Consider the following 17,276-nt stretch of genomic DNA (forward strand, 5'->3'; position numbering starts at 1 on the left):
ATAGAGCTATATTTCTTCACAGTAGTTCGTATGAGACTTTTTTTTTAGATTTATGCTGAAAACAACATTGATAACACAGGGATGTTTTCATTATTGCTGAGCAGTGCTTACACAGCACCAAGGCCTTTATAATTACATTACATTGAACATTATAACTATATATATTATAGCTTATATATCAGACAAGTACATAATTATATATTGATATAATTGAATATACAATATACCATAATGTATATTTAATATACAATATATAATATATATACACATCCAATATATTACAAAAATATATCATTATAGTATAATTATTATATAATGGGGAGATCCAGTAACTTAACACTTGGTTATAATACTATTTGTTTTTAAGTTTACAAGTTGCAAACAATGATGAAGATCAATACTTGCCCAGAAAATCCCCAAAGAAACCATGATTAGTCTTGAGTGATACCTGAAAAATCCCTCTGATTTCATTTGAAATAGTCATTAAATTTATGGAGGTAATTAAAACGTGCCATAAAGAGCAGAAGAAAAGGAGAGGATTCAATGAATGAGCAGTGTACCTGGAGAGTGAATCTAACATTTGTTGTCATTTCTGGTAATCCTTTTTTGATTTCTCTATATTTGCTGACTTTCCAGCTTAATTTTAAGTTTTCCATTACACAGTCACTGTGTAGCACAGAATTGCTACAGACAACTATTAAGGTGTGTGTCTACTTTAAGTGACCAAGGGGTGAAGTATCCATACAGCACATATGGAAAGACAGTAAAGAGTGGAAATTAAAGAGGAGGAAAGGAGGAAAGGAAAGAAAGAAGGAAAGCAGGTAGCAAGAAGGCAGAGTGTGAAAGCAGGAAAGCAAGAAGAGAAAGAGGGAAGGAGAGGAAAGGGACAAAGGGAAGGTGGAAGCAGGAGGAGAGAGCAGAAGAGACAGAGGGAGGAAGAGAGAAGAAGGAGGAGAGAAAAGTGAAAGAAGTTAATCATATTGTGAAAGACAGCGAGATGTAAAAAATGAAATTACATAATTCATTAGATATAGCTGTATTTCTTGGTCTAGCCTCATGCATTTTAGATGTTGATCATATAAAAAGCACACCTTATTGGTGCTGTATAGTTTTATTGTTTATTTTTCAGAAAAGGTTACATGAAAAAAGCAGATCCAATGTAGCTGATGAGCATTTCTACAACGATTTAAATGCACTTTTTTTATTTTTATATAAAAGGAAATGATTCAGAATATTTTAATTTTTTTATATTATATTGTCCCCTTTTGTAGCTATCATCTGTTATGATGTCTGTAACACCTTTAAGTCTAAATGAGTTATAAAAATGTAACAGTTTTTACATTATATACTTCCATAGAGAAAAAAAAATGTATTTCTTGTAAGGATGATTTCCAGTCAACATGAGACGGTATGTTATTTCTTGGTGCCAAGGAAGAAATACATGATGAACAGTTGACAAGGAGGAGGGGGCAGGAAGAAAGAGTACCAGACAGTGTAATGCTGCAAAGTTCAATTTAATAACTGAACCAAACCAGTGGGTAAGCGGTGTCAGGAAAAACTTCACGCTCCCACGCATACAACCCACACACACTTCCAGCTACTGAAGCTGGCCCTAAATTTGAGTTGGCACAGTGGAGCCTGGGGAAATGCAACACTTTCTGCAGCTCAGTGTTGGATGCCTGCACAACAATATCCCCCTTCCTCTGCCCTTCTGGTCCCAGTCTCTATTCCTGAGGAGCTGTCACACAGGCCACCAATAAAATCAATCCATGATGATATGATGTAACTTTCTGTCAGCTTCAGGTTTTGTTCTTCTCTTCCTTGCTGTACCAAGGCTTACCTCAGTCCATCTTTGCTTTGTATTGTCAGCCACACATCATTATATCCAGTCACCTAACTCAGCTCATTATATCCAGTCATCCAACTCCTTATTAGCACAAGGTTGTGATGTTCCCACGACAGAAAAACTTTCTGAAAGTTTGTAATACCACAAAAAGTGTTCTAAATGTGAGTCAGCATATTTTAAGGCTCAGGATGGAGTAACATGTCAATGAAATGGAAAGACCAAAGTCTTGTCTATTAACAATGAATTTTTTTTTAATATAGATGGTGCAAGTCAGAACATGAACTCTTCTGTCCCCCTGGGTCCACTTAGGAAGAAATACTTGCAGGTGATGTTTTTTCCCAGTATCTCTGTATTATGACTCTCTAACATCTGTCATTATTGTATTGAAGGGTCCCTACACACAGACAGAAAACTGTAAAGTTTCAATTTTTCATACTGCTTCAGGAAAGAGTAGGGCTAACCTCTACTCTGAATTCCCCCCCCCCCAATACTGACATATCAAAAAAAATACTATTCTTTGAGATTTCATTGTCTTTACTTTTGAATGACACCAAATTCTTTATGACTTAGTCAACAGAGAAATGCCCTGCTTTATACTGAAAACATCATTGCCAGATAAGATCAGACTGAATATTCTTAAGTCATTTTAAGAATATGAGCCCCTGATGATTTCAGAAAGCAGAGCAATGACTAGGGACAAGAATCTTGGTGATGGAGTTTCTAGAGAGTAAGATTTCTACTGGCCATATACTCTTCTGTTTACTTTCTCAATCATAGCCTAAGATTCATTTTCTACCATGTCTTGTTCTTGTATCTTCCCTTCCTCTGTTTTTCCTAACAGAGTTCCCCACGTTAGCATCAGTTCAATCATCCTGTCCAATGTTATCTCTTTTTCCCCTCCCACCAGCTATATATTTCAGTTAGGCTATATTCTTTATTATTGGAGAAGCCCACAGAAATCACTAGTGACCTTTCTACCCAAAAGTACCTCTTCTCAATCCTAAAGTATTGGGAATAGCAGACAGAAAACACAAAGGTTATGTCATGCTTTCTTGGTACCCCTGAATTGGAACTTCAATACATACTACATTTTCAGAGAATTCAGCCCTCAACTTCTAATTTTCTACATACACAATCTAAGTACTCTTGAGGGGTTTTGTATTTATCCACACTTGGATGCTCTTTCATGAAAACAAAGAAAGAAAGTTTATCGTCAGTACTGGGACATGCAAAAAATTCAGGTATTTGATGTTACACTAGTATGCAGACTCAAAGGTTTGAATTTACAGCTACAAAATTCATCTGCCTTGATTCTCATCTTCATTGTTTTCCATGAATGCCAAGAAAATCCTCCAAAATTCACTGTCTTTGGAGGCTTTTTCAATATGTTATTTGAAGTTCTGTATGTATCAACAGATTCATGTTGATTTTAGGTACTCACCAATGTTCATCAGGTTTAGAGTCTGCTCATCCTGAGCTACCTTTTAAGGCAGTAATTTATTGTTGCCTACAGTTCAGTGAGATGAAGCAGAATTTATAAATTGATATATTCTTCACTTGAGAGATTGAGATGTACATCTGCTGACCTCAAAGACAAACAATAACCATATGATGAAGAAGAGACGCATCAGAGTACCCTTAATACACAATTCTACTTCTGATAGCACTCTGAAGCATAGTAAATATTAGTTTAATGGGATATTGCTGGTGAATTGCTGGTGAATATTTAGGTTTCTGGAACTAGAAAAAACTTGAAAAACAAATTAAAACCACAGGAACTGTTGAATTGTTCATCTTAGAGTGCTACTTTTCAGACCAGCACTCTCTAGGATTAATACAACATTCTGCCATACAAACCTTTTTAATGTGGCATTTAGGCAACAAAATTGAAATTCCTGATGATTAAGAAGCCATCAAATTGCGATTAATTCACTATAGACTATTTGCTTAACTATTTTCCTGTAGATTTCACAGCATTTTACTATCAGCAGTTGTCTTTTCTATTTTCTATTAATTATCTTGCTGTCCATTTGCTAGTTCTTGAAATGCTCTTACCTTCCTCTTCTCCTACTGTGTCTTGATGGAGTGGTACTGTAATGTGCTATGTAACAGCTGTACTAAGGAGAACTTAAAAAAAAGTGCCAAGTGCTGATTATTACTTTCAAACAAGAATCTTAAAAATACTGAGTGAGAAAAGTGACCTGTGAAGAAAAATTTCATCTTAAAGAAGAAAAGAAGAAGAAGAAAAAAAAGAAAAAGACATAGGTAATAAGGGTCATAATAATACTCATAACAGTTATATGTCATGATTTAAAAAAAACCAAAACACTGAAATATTTTAAGGAAGTCATCCTATTGAGAGAAATAACCTAGTCTAAGTTTAGTTTTGTATGTAAAGATCAAATTTTGTGGTTTGTTTGAAAGTTGCAAGCATTTTAGGACTTTTGTTTGTGTTTGCAGCATTGCAGACGTTCACTTTTGGGTGTCACTAGTGTGGCTTTAAAAAGGCAAGTGTTAAACCTCAAAAAATATACTTCCCCATCAGGCATAATTTATACAGGCAGTTCCAAAATGTTTTTCTTTTTAATCTCTGTATCTCTGGTAACATCATTTATTTCAATTATTATGGTTTCTTTGGAGTATTTTCAACTTAATTTTACTTGTCAAAGGGATGCCAGAGAGGGAAAGGATCATACAAAAAAACCCTCCAAAACCAACCAACCAACCAAAACCAAAACCCCCCCCAAAAAACCAAAAAAAACTCCAAACAAAAAAAAACCCCACAAACAGTTGGAGTATCAAAATAAAAACTTTAAAAATCAGAATTTAAGTGGTTAAATAGGGATCTGTTTTCTTTAATTACCATTCTATGTAGATCTAGGAGTCATTTCAAGTGGAAATATAATTAAACTTTTTGCTTCAAGCTATTGCCATGAGCATAAGAAAATTGCAGAATGTTTTAAAATTTCAATGTGTTACTCTTAACTTGTTGCTAAAATGCTACCAATAGCTTATTGCTAATAAAAGCCAATTAAATGCTAGCTCTGGTAAACCCATCTGTTTCACAGTGCTTGAAATGTAAAACTAAAAAAATAAAAAAATATCTGAACTTTTGTTTCACGTCATCCCTGGATACACAGTTCATTCCTGAGACCACTGAAAATGTACAGGAAATATATGTCAAAGCCTCATAGAATAATTTTAGTTCAAAGTGACCTCATCTATTCATACTCCCTGCTCAGTATATGTTTCAACTAGGTCAGGGTACTCAGCAACATATTCAGTCAAGAACAGATCCCAAAAATTCAATTGGTTGTTGTTTTCCTAGCATTTAACTACTCCAATTGTTTTTTAAAAAATCTTAAAATCCAATTGGGATTTTCTGTAGTCTAATTTGTGTCTGTTGCCTATCAGTCTGCACTTCCAACAACACTGTGGCACCTTCTTGTCTGTATCCCCCAGTCATGTAGATGCAGAGAGTAGTAACATCTCCCTCAGTATACCAGGTTCATTGGCCCAGCTTCCCCAGACTTCACTCATGTGCTATGTGTTCCAGCATCCAATTAGCATGCTGACCTCCACTGGACTAACTCCAGTATATCCATGTCTCTTTTGTACTAAGGAACACCAAAGGAGACACAGCACTTTGTATTTGGTCTCATGGGTGCCAAACAGGGAAGGATCACCTTCTTCAACTTTTTCATTCTCACTAATACACCCCAGGATGCTGATGGCCTTCTCATTGCCATGGTACATTGCTGGCTTACATTCAACTTGGTGTCCTTTTCTGCAGGGCTGCTTCTTAGACAGTTGCTCCCTAGCCTTTACCAGTGCATCGGGTTACTTGTCCCCAGATAGCAGGACTTTGCATTTCCCTTTGGTGAACTTCACAATGTTTCTGTTATGGGACCAGTCCTGTTTAATACCTTTATTAATGATCTGGACAAGGACATCAAGTGCAGCCTCAGTCAGTTTGCAGGCAACAAAAAGTTGGGCAGGAGTGCAGGAGGGTAGGAAAGCTCTGGAGAGAGGTTTAGCCTGGTGAAAAGGAAGCTCAGGGGAGACATTATTCCTCTCTGCAACTATCTGAAAGGAGCTTGTGTTGAGGTGGGGTTTGGCTTCTTCTCCCAGGCAACTAGCAATAGGACAAGAGGAGGGAAACAGCCTCAAGGTTCAGGTTGGATATTAGGAAAAATTTCTTCACTGGTTAAGCATTGGAACAGGCTCCTCAATGAACTGGTGGAGTCACTATCCCTGGAAGTGTTCAAAAAAGAAGTACATTGTCACTTTGTGATATGGTTTAGTTGGTATGGTGGTATTCAGTCAAAGCCTGGACTTGACTGGAGGTCATTTCCATGGAGGTCATTTCCAACTTTACTGATTCTATGATTTTATGCTTTCAGCCCATTGCTCCAGCATGCTTTCTAAATAGCAGCCTTGTCTTCAAACATATTGATCGTCTCTCCCTGCCAGTTTCATGACATCTGCAAACTTGCTGAGAACTCCATCCTATCATCTAGATAATTATTAAAGTTTCTAGGTAGTACTGGACCCAGAAATAATTTGTGAGGAACATCACTATTTACTGGCTGAACTTTTTACTACAGATCACAAGTCTCTGAGCCTGTCTATCCAGTCAGCCTTCCATGCATCTCATTATATATTTATCCATATGTTATCAATGTGATGATAAGGAGGTCAAAGTGGTCAAAAGAAAGTATAATATGAAGTTAATAAAGCTGTTATCTGATCAGTGTCTATTGAGTAGCATCTGGTCAGGTATATTAAATAGTGGAAAGCCAACTGATGACCCTGTACATAAAAAGTTAAGCAGCATATGCTAAATGTCCTGGTTCTGTCCAGGACAGGGTTAATTTTTGCAGTAGCCAGAAGAGGGCATGTGGCTAGGACCCTGAGGGTATTCTATAACACCTCAAGTCATTTTCTGGGGACTTTGGAAGAATTCCTTTCTGGATTGGGTAGCATGGTGGTGGGAGGGGTCAGGTATTGTTGGCGTTTTTCCCCCGTGGTGAGCATGTGAATTGTTCACCTCTTTCTTGTACACTTTGTCATTAGTATTGTTGCTGTTACTGTTCATTGTCTTATTTCACTGCTGTTTGCAGCAAATTGTTCTTAATCCATGATCTTTACCTTTTCTGTTTCCAATTCTCCTCTCCAGCCCACCACAGGGGGACGGGGAGGATGAGGGGGGAGTGAGCGAGCAGCACATGGTTTGGATTGATTTAGTGGGAACACTAAAAAATTGGAGAATACCAGTCTTACCACGACACTGAAGAACTGTTAAATTTCAGTATTAGGAAGTTTTCTTGCCTCACTTGCTACCTGACCTTAGTTAAAGTCATATTAACACTGAAATAAACCCCAATGTCTGAATGTGCAACCACAACTCAATGACTGTTATCACCATCTATCAGTATCTCAATAATATTTTCCTTAATTTGAATATGGAGTAACACTACAATATTTCAGAATATTCAGGATGAGCTATTGTAAATGCAACTGGATAGTAAAGGTTTTATATATCCCTCCTTACCCACTCACCCCACCAAGCTTTAACCACGAAATTTTGTAACTTAGATAATAAACATAACTAATAACATGATCACTGAAGCTCTTCACCATAAAAGATCATTACAAAATTTGCATAAGGCATACACTTCACGTAAATGAAATGGTTGCTCCATCTGTAGTATAATCAGGATTCTCAGTAAGTTAAAGAGTCCAATGTCACTGAGATTACTTAAGTGCTTATAATTAGGTTTGAATAATGTTTTGCTGTGCCAGGACTAATGACCCTTGTAGTGTGAAGCACAGAACTGCATCTGTGAGAAGCTAAACACCTTCTACCATTTGCAAACATTCTGCATCTCCCATGCTTGGAACTGTAATATATGTTAGGGTCCTTTATATTGCTAACATTATGACTGGGTTACAGACACATCAATCACTTTACTCATTTATGTCATTCAGAAATTTTTACTTATGGCCATTCTCCTGCTCAGTGCATCAAAGTAATTTGAAGATTTTACAAGTTTATGTTTAGTAATTCGTCTTGAAATATGATGAAATAAAAATGTAGAACAAGCTCTATCATTTCAACTCTCCAACTGCAGTTTCAAGATGCAAAGTGATCACTGAGGTTTAAGTGAAGTTTCCTGAGAGGTGAAGCACTGACAGATTTAATAGTTCTATCTACAAAGTATCTCAGGTTTCTGTTGGAAGCAATCAGGCTTCAATCAAATGGCATAATAATGAGATGAGGAAACTGGTACCCTATCTTGGAATGTAACACTCAATTTCTAAGCACTATCTATACATCATAACAGAAGCAGAACCATGGTCCTTATTGGGGGACAGAAAACAAATTACATTTATATTCAAAACCATACCAAATATGAATAATTTTTTTTTATAATTTCCCATGCTTTAAAACCAAACTGCAATTATCTTTTTAAGGAAAAATAAGACTTACTTTTCCTCTCTTGATATTTACCAAAGTAGAAAAGTAATTGTTATGAGAAGGGTTAATGGTACATTAAAGCCACAGAGTCCTTTAATCTAGCATGGTCTATTACAGACTTTTACCAATAAACATACAGTGGTTCAAAATAGAGTCTATTTTAAAACATCATATACTCTAAAAATAGTTACATCTCAACAAGGTGACCATAACAATTTTGAATTAGAGTTTACTGTTTTCTAGAGACAGAAAAGCCCATATGGTATGACTGCAATTTCTGACAAGTATGCCAAGTTAATAAATTGTGGACTTTACAGGTTAGCTTACTTATATATGAAATCCCTTTTAACTAGAAGAATAAAGATCTATCACTAAAAATGCTTGCCAGAAAAAAATCATTTGCTTTAACTAATTGATATATTCTATTTTGCTGCCTTTAAAAAAAAAAAAAGACATCACACATGCAATTCACTCTATTATCATGTAACTGGCAGTAAATTAGAAAATTAAACTTATCAGACATATGGAGATGCAGATTGAAAGTTTTCAGAAACTGACAAGCTGGTAACAACCCAGATTGTAATTAAGAAGTACAGAAGTCTTGAATCAAGAGACATGAATATTTGTTGCCATTTAAATTAGCAGATTCTTTAAAAATAAAAAAAATTAAAAATTAAAAATCACACAATAAAACACTGGCAGGACGATTTCATACCTCAGAAATAAAACAAACCACATTAAATCTGATGTGCCTAAAAAAGAAACCAATGAAAATTTACATTTTTGATCTTATTATTAACTTCTTCCTCCTAATGTTTTCATGTAAAACATTGCTATCTAAGTTCCATTTCTAAAAAGCACAGGGAATGCAAACATAGAAGTCTCCAACTTTAATTGTTCTCTAATTTTTTATGAAGTCTACCTTCCTCTTTTCTTCCATCAACCTCATAATTTTCTATATGGCAAGTGTATTTTCTAAAGATTTTTCAAATGTTATCTGATTTTCCTTCACTGCTATTCTTATATTCCTCTCTTAGATTTTGAATTTCAAAATAATAATTTGATATTTGATACTGAATCTAAATATCCCAGTAAATACCAGGGATATTATAACTCTGCTCATGGGAAGGGACATATAACTGTACAGTGAAGGATTTTTACTTCCATTAGATACTTTCTTCATGCTGAGCAATGACTACATTTTGAAAAAAAATTGTCACATTTGAATTAGTTCTCGACATACCTCTGACAACTATGAAAACAAAAATTTGTATTCATTGCTTCCACAGATTTCATAGTTGAAGGAAATTGAAGCTATTCAATACGACAGAAAGTAAGTGTTGGAAACGATATATCTCCTGAAGTCAACAGGCTTCTTAATTTCAGTTGTCTGCTCTTTAGAAGCTATTTCTTCTTCAATATAAAGAAATTTCCAAGCTCAAATGTCTTGCCCTTGTAACAAGTTATGTGAATGCACAAAGCAAGTTGACTATATATATATAATTTCTTTTTTCTGTTTCATGAACAACAGTGTAATTTAGAACTTATATCAAGTTGGACACTAGGCAAGGAAATTTCTTTTGAAAAATGAAAATTAAAACATTTATGGAGATTCAATGAAGCAAACCATTTCCATGAAAATATATTGATTTTCATTAAAATGCTGTTGTGAAGACAACTGCGAATGACTTTCTACTTAAAAGGAACTGGTGGAGAAAAGCTGTAAGACATGTGCCAGGTACAATGCAGCTACAGAGCTGTAGTTTTATTACTTCTTTTTTTAATGAATCAATGAATATTTATTTTCAGCTATGTAACTAACTATGAAGCAAAATTATTCAAAGATGAGATTTGAATCATATATTAAAATTATTACACATTCGATTGAATAAGCTACACCTATAAATCTATTTTTGCAACATTATTTGAAAAACTTTGTCTTGCTCTCCATTTCCCACCAGTGTAGAACTATTATTTCTTTGAGTATTTTTATCTCAAAAAACATTATGGTACAGCACTTTTTATTTCTGGTCAGGCCTATTTGATTAGAAATAAATTATGGTTAGTTGAATAAAGAGTATTATTTTTGGTTTTGACAGTTCTTGGCTACAATGTTGAAGAGACATACAATGGGGTCAAAAGGAATTTCTTGTGCTTAATGTAGATTTATTAGTAGATGTAAAGAGCAAGACAAAAAGCAGACAATTTCAGTCATTACCCTCATTTTTCTTTACTTTGGGGATCCTTATATCTACTCCATTTAGCTTTGTTATTTGTACTCTATTAAAAAAAGCTATGAAGACTAGCATTCTAGAACTGGCAATTCAGTCAGTCAGTTATAAATCCCTATTTAATGAACTGATATATTATTAAAATATTTTGGCAATACAGTGCTAAATATCCTGAAAGTAACTCAATCTTTCTAATGATTTGGAAAACTGCATTCATAATCATAGTATTATTTCACTGTTCAAAAGCTGTTAGAGTTCTCTCAAATGCTGTCAGAGCTCCCCATTCACCCAAGTTTTCTCCCACTAAGTGCTTTTAACATCAGAGATGTCAATTTCCTAACAATTCCACACTTAATATGATACATAATTTAAGTAAATATTTAAGACAGTAAGCTAAGGAAAATTCAATTCACTTGTTTCATGTTTCACATTTTCAAAGACAAAAATTATTTTCTCTTTTGAAAGCTGAAACCCTGAAACTTTGAAAGCTGCATTCATGAATATGTTAGTCTGCTTGCATACCAGAAACTTCCTAAGCTATTTATTTTTTACAGCTTTCAAAGAATAGGTAAATTTTTACAAGCAAACAATTCACAGTATGCCAGTTAAGGAAGTACTATTGCTTCCTATTCACAACAAGCTTTTGTCATGACACCTTGGAAGAGGATTCACAGAACAAGAATTTGAGATACGTCACTTGCAACTCTTAAAGAAAGTACTCTTAAAAGCTTTAAAGAAAGGGCCTTAAAGTTCTTTTGAAAGAACAAGAACTTTTTAAAAAAGAAATGTGATTTTTCCATCATGTTTTTAAAGAGGGTTTCCCCTCAAATCCTTTGCATAAGATAGGAGGAGTTTGTTAACAAATTCCCTCTTTCTCTACGTAATGTTTGCTCTTATCACAGTCCATACTAATTTCCTGCAGCCTGAAGGAAAAAATAATGGTTTCTGTCACCTCAGAGACGATGCATCTGCTCTTTGCCTGTGCTCCTCACTTTTCTATCCCTTCTTCACATCCAAAGATTCTGCTGTTCCTCTATCACCCTCCCCAAGGTATCTTCCCTGCACTGTTGAAGTTTTTCCTGGCTATGCAGGAAAAACTCGTATGTAGATTCCCCCAATTGAGAGTGCTGTACTCAAGATAGGCAGTAAGGCACTCTTTCCCCACTCCCAACTGGTCTTCCGCACCCTTTAACACAAAACAGTAAGTCAAATAGATGTGAGCTGACTCACACCTAAATGAAGTAACATGATGCCTATGAAAATGTCATGCACTATGAAGCTTATCTGTTAGAGTTATGTTTTCACTGGGTCAGAAAAAAATATTCTAATTTCACTGCTGATTAGATGTATTTGTTTTTCACGTGAAGAGAATGTATGACTATTGCGCATGCTTGCAAATGCCATTGCAGTTAAATCAGAGCTCGCTTATTAATTACAACTGACTTCATTTTGGATCTGCCATCTTTTGTTGATGATTTCCCCATTACACATAATTCAGATTTTAGATCTGAGCATTAAAAAGAATAATAGATTATATACCTAATATCTCAGAAATGGGCACAGATCTTTGTGGACCTTGTGATATGTCAGATATGTATTAGTCACAAGTCTTCAAATGTATTATAATGAGTAATTTCATTCACCCAAAAAATATTTCAGTAAGTTGTTTTAAAGAATAAAAAGATTTTTTTAAAATCAATGTTTTTGTCTATTTTTTATATTTTTCATTATACTGCTTTTCACTCACAAAAAACCAAAATAAATCTGAAAATATGAAAGTAATCTACAAATATAAAAAAAATCATAAAAAGATTGAATTATTTCAAAACGTATCTGTTCAATTCTAATGCAATCTCATTCCAAAGTAGATCAGATGAATGCTGCTCTGACACCTTATTTCTCTCCACTGACAGATGAAGGTTAAACTGACTAGCTTGGATCTGGAAAACTACAATTTAAATGCCTAAATACAGAGAAACCACAGAACTAAGCTCAAGAAGTGCAAGATGGGTATAACTACCTGAACTGCAGTGGTAGAGAACACAGTTAAATCTGTGGAATACAACATGTTATTAGCTATTGTAAAGAATAAAAAAATAAGGACATAACTGTTTAACAAGAGAAGTAGATTCAATGAAATGTGCTCTATTACTTCAATAATAATTTCAGTATAGATCTTAAGGGACCATTATTTCTCAGAAATGATAAATAATCTACTTGTTCTGCAAGTTTAATTTCATGAGCCAGATGTTTTTAATTTTGTCAAAGCATGAAGAATTAAATGGCTACCAATATGATTTAATTTCTGAATAAGTAGCATATTTTGCTTCATTGATTCTGATTAATTTTTAGTATTAATACCATACCTCCACTGTCAGATAAAACTTGAAAAATTTTAACTATTATCAGATAAAATTCCTTAATTCTAAAAGTCTTTGTCTTAATCTACTTCACAGATGACTAAAGGAAGGGATAATCCTTGATTAAAAAAACCCCACAACCCAACAAAACTTCTCCTGATATTGTTCCTATGCACTACAATGACAATTACAAAGCTTTCCTAAAGCTAAACTAAAAGGAAGGGATTAAAAAGTATTTTGATGATTTACATACACTCTTACTATTCTTACCTGTATGTGATCATGTATCTAAATAAGACATATACTGTTCTGACCTAGCATAAAGTGCATCCATCATAGAAGGTTAATTCTTCACTAGGAATTGAAGTTATGAGAATTAACCTTCATAGGAATCGCCATTTCTATGATTTCAAAAGGACCACTTATGAATAAAGTTCCATGGAAGTACAGAATAATTTCAAGCCAAAACCAAAAAAAGGTATTTTTACTTATAGAGGATATATAGGATTCACAAGATTATAATTTAGATATTCCAAAATTGTCTTACCATGGTGTAGTTGTGAGCCACCTTCATAAGCTCTGTGCATCCTTGTGCATCAGCAAATGCTCGTATTCCCAAACAGTTGGATGGGTGCAAAAGCTTCATTAGAAAATGGCAGCAAACCTCTACTACTTGAGGAAGCTGGAGGAGGCAGGCAGCTGCTAGAAGATTTTCAATGGTATCTTCTTTCAATTCCAGGCAGCCTAAAAAAAAAGGGTTGGTAACACATGCAAACTTATTTACTTGGTATTTACAAAACATGCAGTATCAAAAGATATTTTTTAAAATAATTATAGTTCTACATAAATAAGTCTACAGTAAAAGTGAAGAAAAGAAGGATTAGTCTACGTGACTGAACATCTCAGGGACCTGAACATTACAGTATTAGAAACATATTTTTTTAAAATTCTATTAATTCAACAGAAACTCCGTGACATCCAGAACAAATGGTGGACCGATCTAGCTGCAAAAACTCAACTATGTGCAGATACAGGGGATCACAAAGGATTCTATGAGGCCCTGAAAACAGCATACGGGCCTACATACCAAGTCCAAAGCCCACTACTCAGTGCAGATGGTCAAACGCTTCTGACAGATCAAACCTCCATTCTGAATAGATGGTCTGAACACTTTCAGACTCTTTTCAGTACCAACCGTGTAGTACAAGACTCAGCAATTCAGTCCATCACACAACAACCAGTGAAATACGAATTGGATACTGCCCCCACTTTAGGAGAAACCCTCAAGGCCATACAGCAGGTGAAAATCGGCAAGGCAGCTGGGGTTGATGGAATTCCACCTGAAGTCTGGAAACATGGGGGCCTTGCACTCCATGCTAAATTTCATGAGCTTGTGGTGCGCTGTTGGGAACTAGGCGAACTACCTTCAGACCTTCGTGATGCAGTCATCATCACCTTGTATAAGAAGAAAGGTACTAAATCAGACTGTTCAAATTACCGTGGTATTACTCTGCTCTCCATTGCTGGCAAAATCTTGGCAAGAATACTCCTGAACAGACTAATACCCGCTATAGCAGAAGAAATTCTACCTGAAAGTCAGTGTGGCTTCAGAGCCAACAGGAGCACCACAGACATGATATTTGTTCTCAGACAACTGCAAGAGAAGTGTAGGGAACAGAACAAAGGTCTCTATGTAACCTTTGTCGACCTCACCAAGGCTTTCGATACTGTGAGCAGAAAAGGTCTTTGGCAGATTTTGGAACGTTTAGGTTGTCCCCCCAAGTTCCTTAAAATGATCATCTCACTTCATGAGGATCAGCACGGCCAAGTCAGATATGGCAACACACTTTCTGAGCCCTTTCTAATAAAGAATGGTGTGAAACAAGGCTGCGTTCTCGCTCCTACCCTATTCACAGTCTTTTTCAGTATGATGCTTCAAAGGGCCTCGGCAGACCTCGATGATCAGGACGGTATCTACATTCGATATCGTACTGATGGAAGCCTATTCAACCTAAGGCGACTGAAGGCCCATACTAAGACCCTAAACCATCTTGTCCGGGAGCTGCTCTATGCTGATGACGCCGCCCTTGTTGCCCACACAGAAGCAGCTCTGCAGCGTTTAACATCCTGCTTTGCAGAGGCTGCTGAGCTCTTTGGGCTGGAAGTCAGCTTAAAGAAGACTGAAGTTCTCCATCAGCCTGCACCTCAGGAAGTCCCCCACCGTCCCCACATCACCATCGGCCAGTCAGAACTCAATTCAGTCCAACAGTTTAATTACCTAGGCAGCCTCATCTCCTCAGATGGTAAGATTGATGGGGAGATAGACAATAGGTTAGCGAAGGCATACAGTGCTTTTGGAAAACTCCATAAACGAGTTTGGCGTAATAAACACTTGAAGAAAAGCACCAAGATCAGTGTTTACAGAGCCATAGTGCTGTCTACTCTTTTATATGGTTCCGAATCATGGGTCATCTACCGCCACCACCTGCGTCTCCTAGAACGCTTCCATCAACGCTGCCTCCGTACAATCCTTAACATCCATTGGTCAGACTATGTGACCAATACATCTGTTCTCGAACAGGCAGCAATCACAAGTATTGAGGCCATGCTCCTGAGAACGCAACTGCGTTGGGCAGGGCACATCTCTAGGATGAAGGACCACCGCCTCCCTAAGATCCTGCTCTATGGTGAACTTGCCACTGGCTGCCGCAAGAGAGGAGCTCCAAAGAAAAGATACAAGGACTCCCTGAAGCAACAACTCAGCCTCGGGCATATTGATCACCATAACTGGTCCACTCTGGCCTCTAATCGGGAGGCCTGGAGACAGACCATTTATAACGCTGCTGATGCTTTTGAGAAGGCACGCAGGATCACTCTTGAGGAGAAAAGACAACGCAGAAAGAATCGAACCTTGCAGAATATACCATCTAAGGAGTCTTTCTGCTGTGTCTTTTGCAACCGGACTTGCCTTTCTCGTATTGGCCTTTTTAGCCACCAACGCGCTTGCATGAAAAATGGGTAGAGCCCTTCCCAAATCTTCGTTCGCGAAGCCTAGCCATGATTAATTCAACTATATAATAGGCATACAAAGAGAGACTGTACAGGGTGGAATGGAAGAGAAGACATAGGAATATCAACAAGGCTGTGGATGGTTTTTTTGTTGTGTTTCTTTTCTTTTGTTTTTTTTCACTGAAGTTGGTGATAAAACCTGTGTTATGTTCAGTGGCACAGAGCAAACTTCAAAGTCATTTACTTCCCTGAAAAGAATGAAATAACTTCCTAGTATAGTATGAATAAACCCATAAATCACAGAATCTGCTGATTTTGAAGGGACCCACAAGGATCATCTAGTCCAACCCTTAGCCCTGCGAAGGATCATCCCTAGGACTCACACCATGTGCCCAAGAGTATCATTCAAATGCTTCTTGAACTCTGTCAGGCTTGGTGCTGTGACCACATATCTTCAAATAAGGCTTACAATCTTCCAACTTGGTGTTGCTTACTTGTAATGTGACTTTGGGGTTAATTTTATTGGAGAAACATATGGCAGGCTTCTCACAGCATATTGTTCTTCTAAAATAATTTATATTAGTGAAAAGTACATATATGCATGCCTAATACTTATATTCCATTAAATCATACTTATATTGTACTTAATTCTGTAATTTCACAAGTCAGCATCTTTACCTTGCAGATTGATGCACTTTTTAACAAATAAAAGGTAAAATAGAATAAAATAAACTTTTAAAAATTGTGGGTTTTTAATTGAGAAATATGTAATTCTTGTTATAATGCTCCCTCCCAACCAAAATTTTTATTTTTTTCATTAGTACCTTATAAATCTCTTGCATTAACAACTTAAGAAACCATAAATTAAAGATTACAAGGATGTCTTGTGGAACTGGAAAAAAAAAGTATAGGAAAATAAAAAAGTGAAATTATAAGTTGTAAAAAAAACTTCTGATTTTATTTTGCTGTACTTGGAAAATCAACTCAAACTATAAGAGAATTAAGTGTATATAGATCTTTCTCTACAAAGTGATATAGTTCAACACTCAGATAAACTCCTTTTTTTCTCCACACAAACTTTGTATCTGTTGTCACATAAAAAAAACCCCACACCTACAAATCTTAACAGTTCTATCTCATGGCACTAAGGAGTTCTAAAGCCATCAACTTCACAACAGTATGACATTGAAAAGCTGCTTTATATTGCAATATCAAACCCAAAATACAGTAACATTAACACTACACATCTGATCTTTTCTACTTTCACTGTATCTGGAGCTTTTAATACATGATGGAAACTGAAGTTATACTTTACTAGATGTAGTTATAATACATCCTTTTGCAATCCT

General features: G+C 35.9%; 1 protein-coding gene across 3 annotated transcripts in view; it reads right to left on the reverse strand.

Moving 5' to 3' along the window:
- Positions 1-17,276, reverse strand: part of KLHL1 (kelch like family member 1) — a 207,031-nt gene that overhangs the window by 99,999 nt on the left and 89,756 nt on the right. For all 3 annotated transcript variants that reach the window (XM_027674508.1, XM_027674507.1, XM_027674509.1), the window contains exon 4: positions 13,466-13,662. In XM_027674508.1, coding sequence (XP_027530309.1) covers positions 13,466-13,662 — 197 coding nt within the window. The remainder of the gene's footprint in view (positions 1-13,465; positions 13,663-17,276) is intronic.

The sequence above is a fragment of the Neopelma chrysocephalum genome, unplaced genomic scaffold, assembly GCF_003984885.1.
Source record: "Neopelma chrysocephalum unplaced genomic scaffold, ASM398488v2 Primary Assembly neopelma1_25, whole genome shotgun sequence".
Taxonomy (NCBI): Eukaryota; Metazoa; Chordata; class Aves; order Passeriformes; family Pipridae; genus Neopelma; species Neopelma chrysocephalum.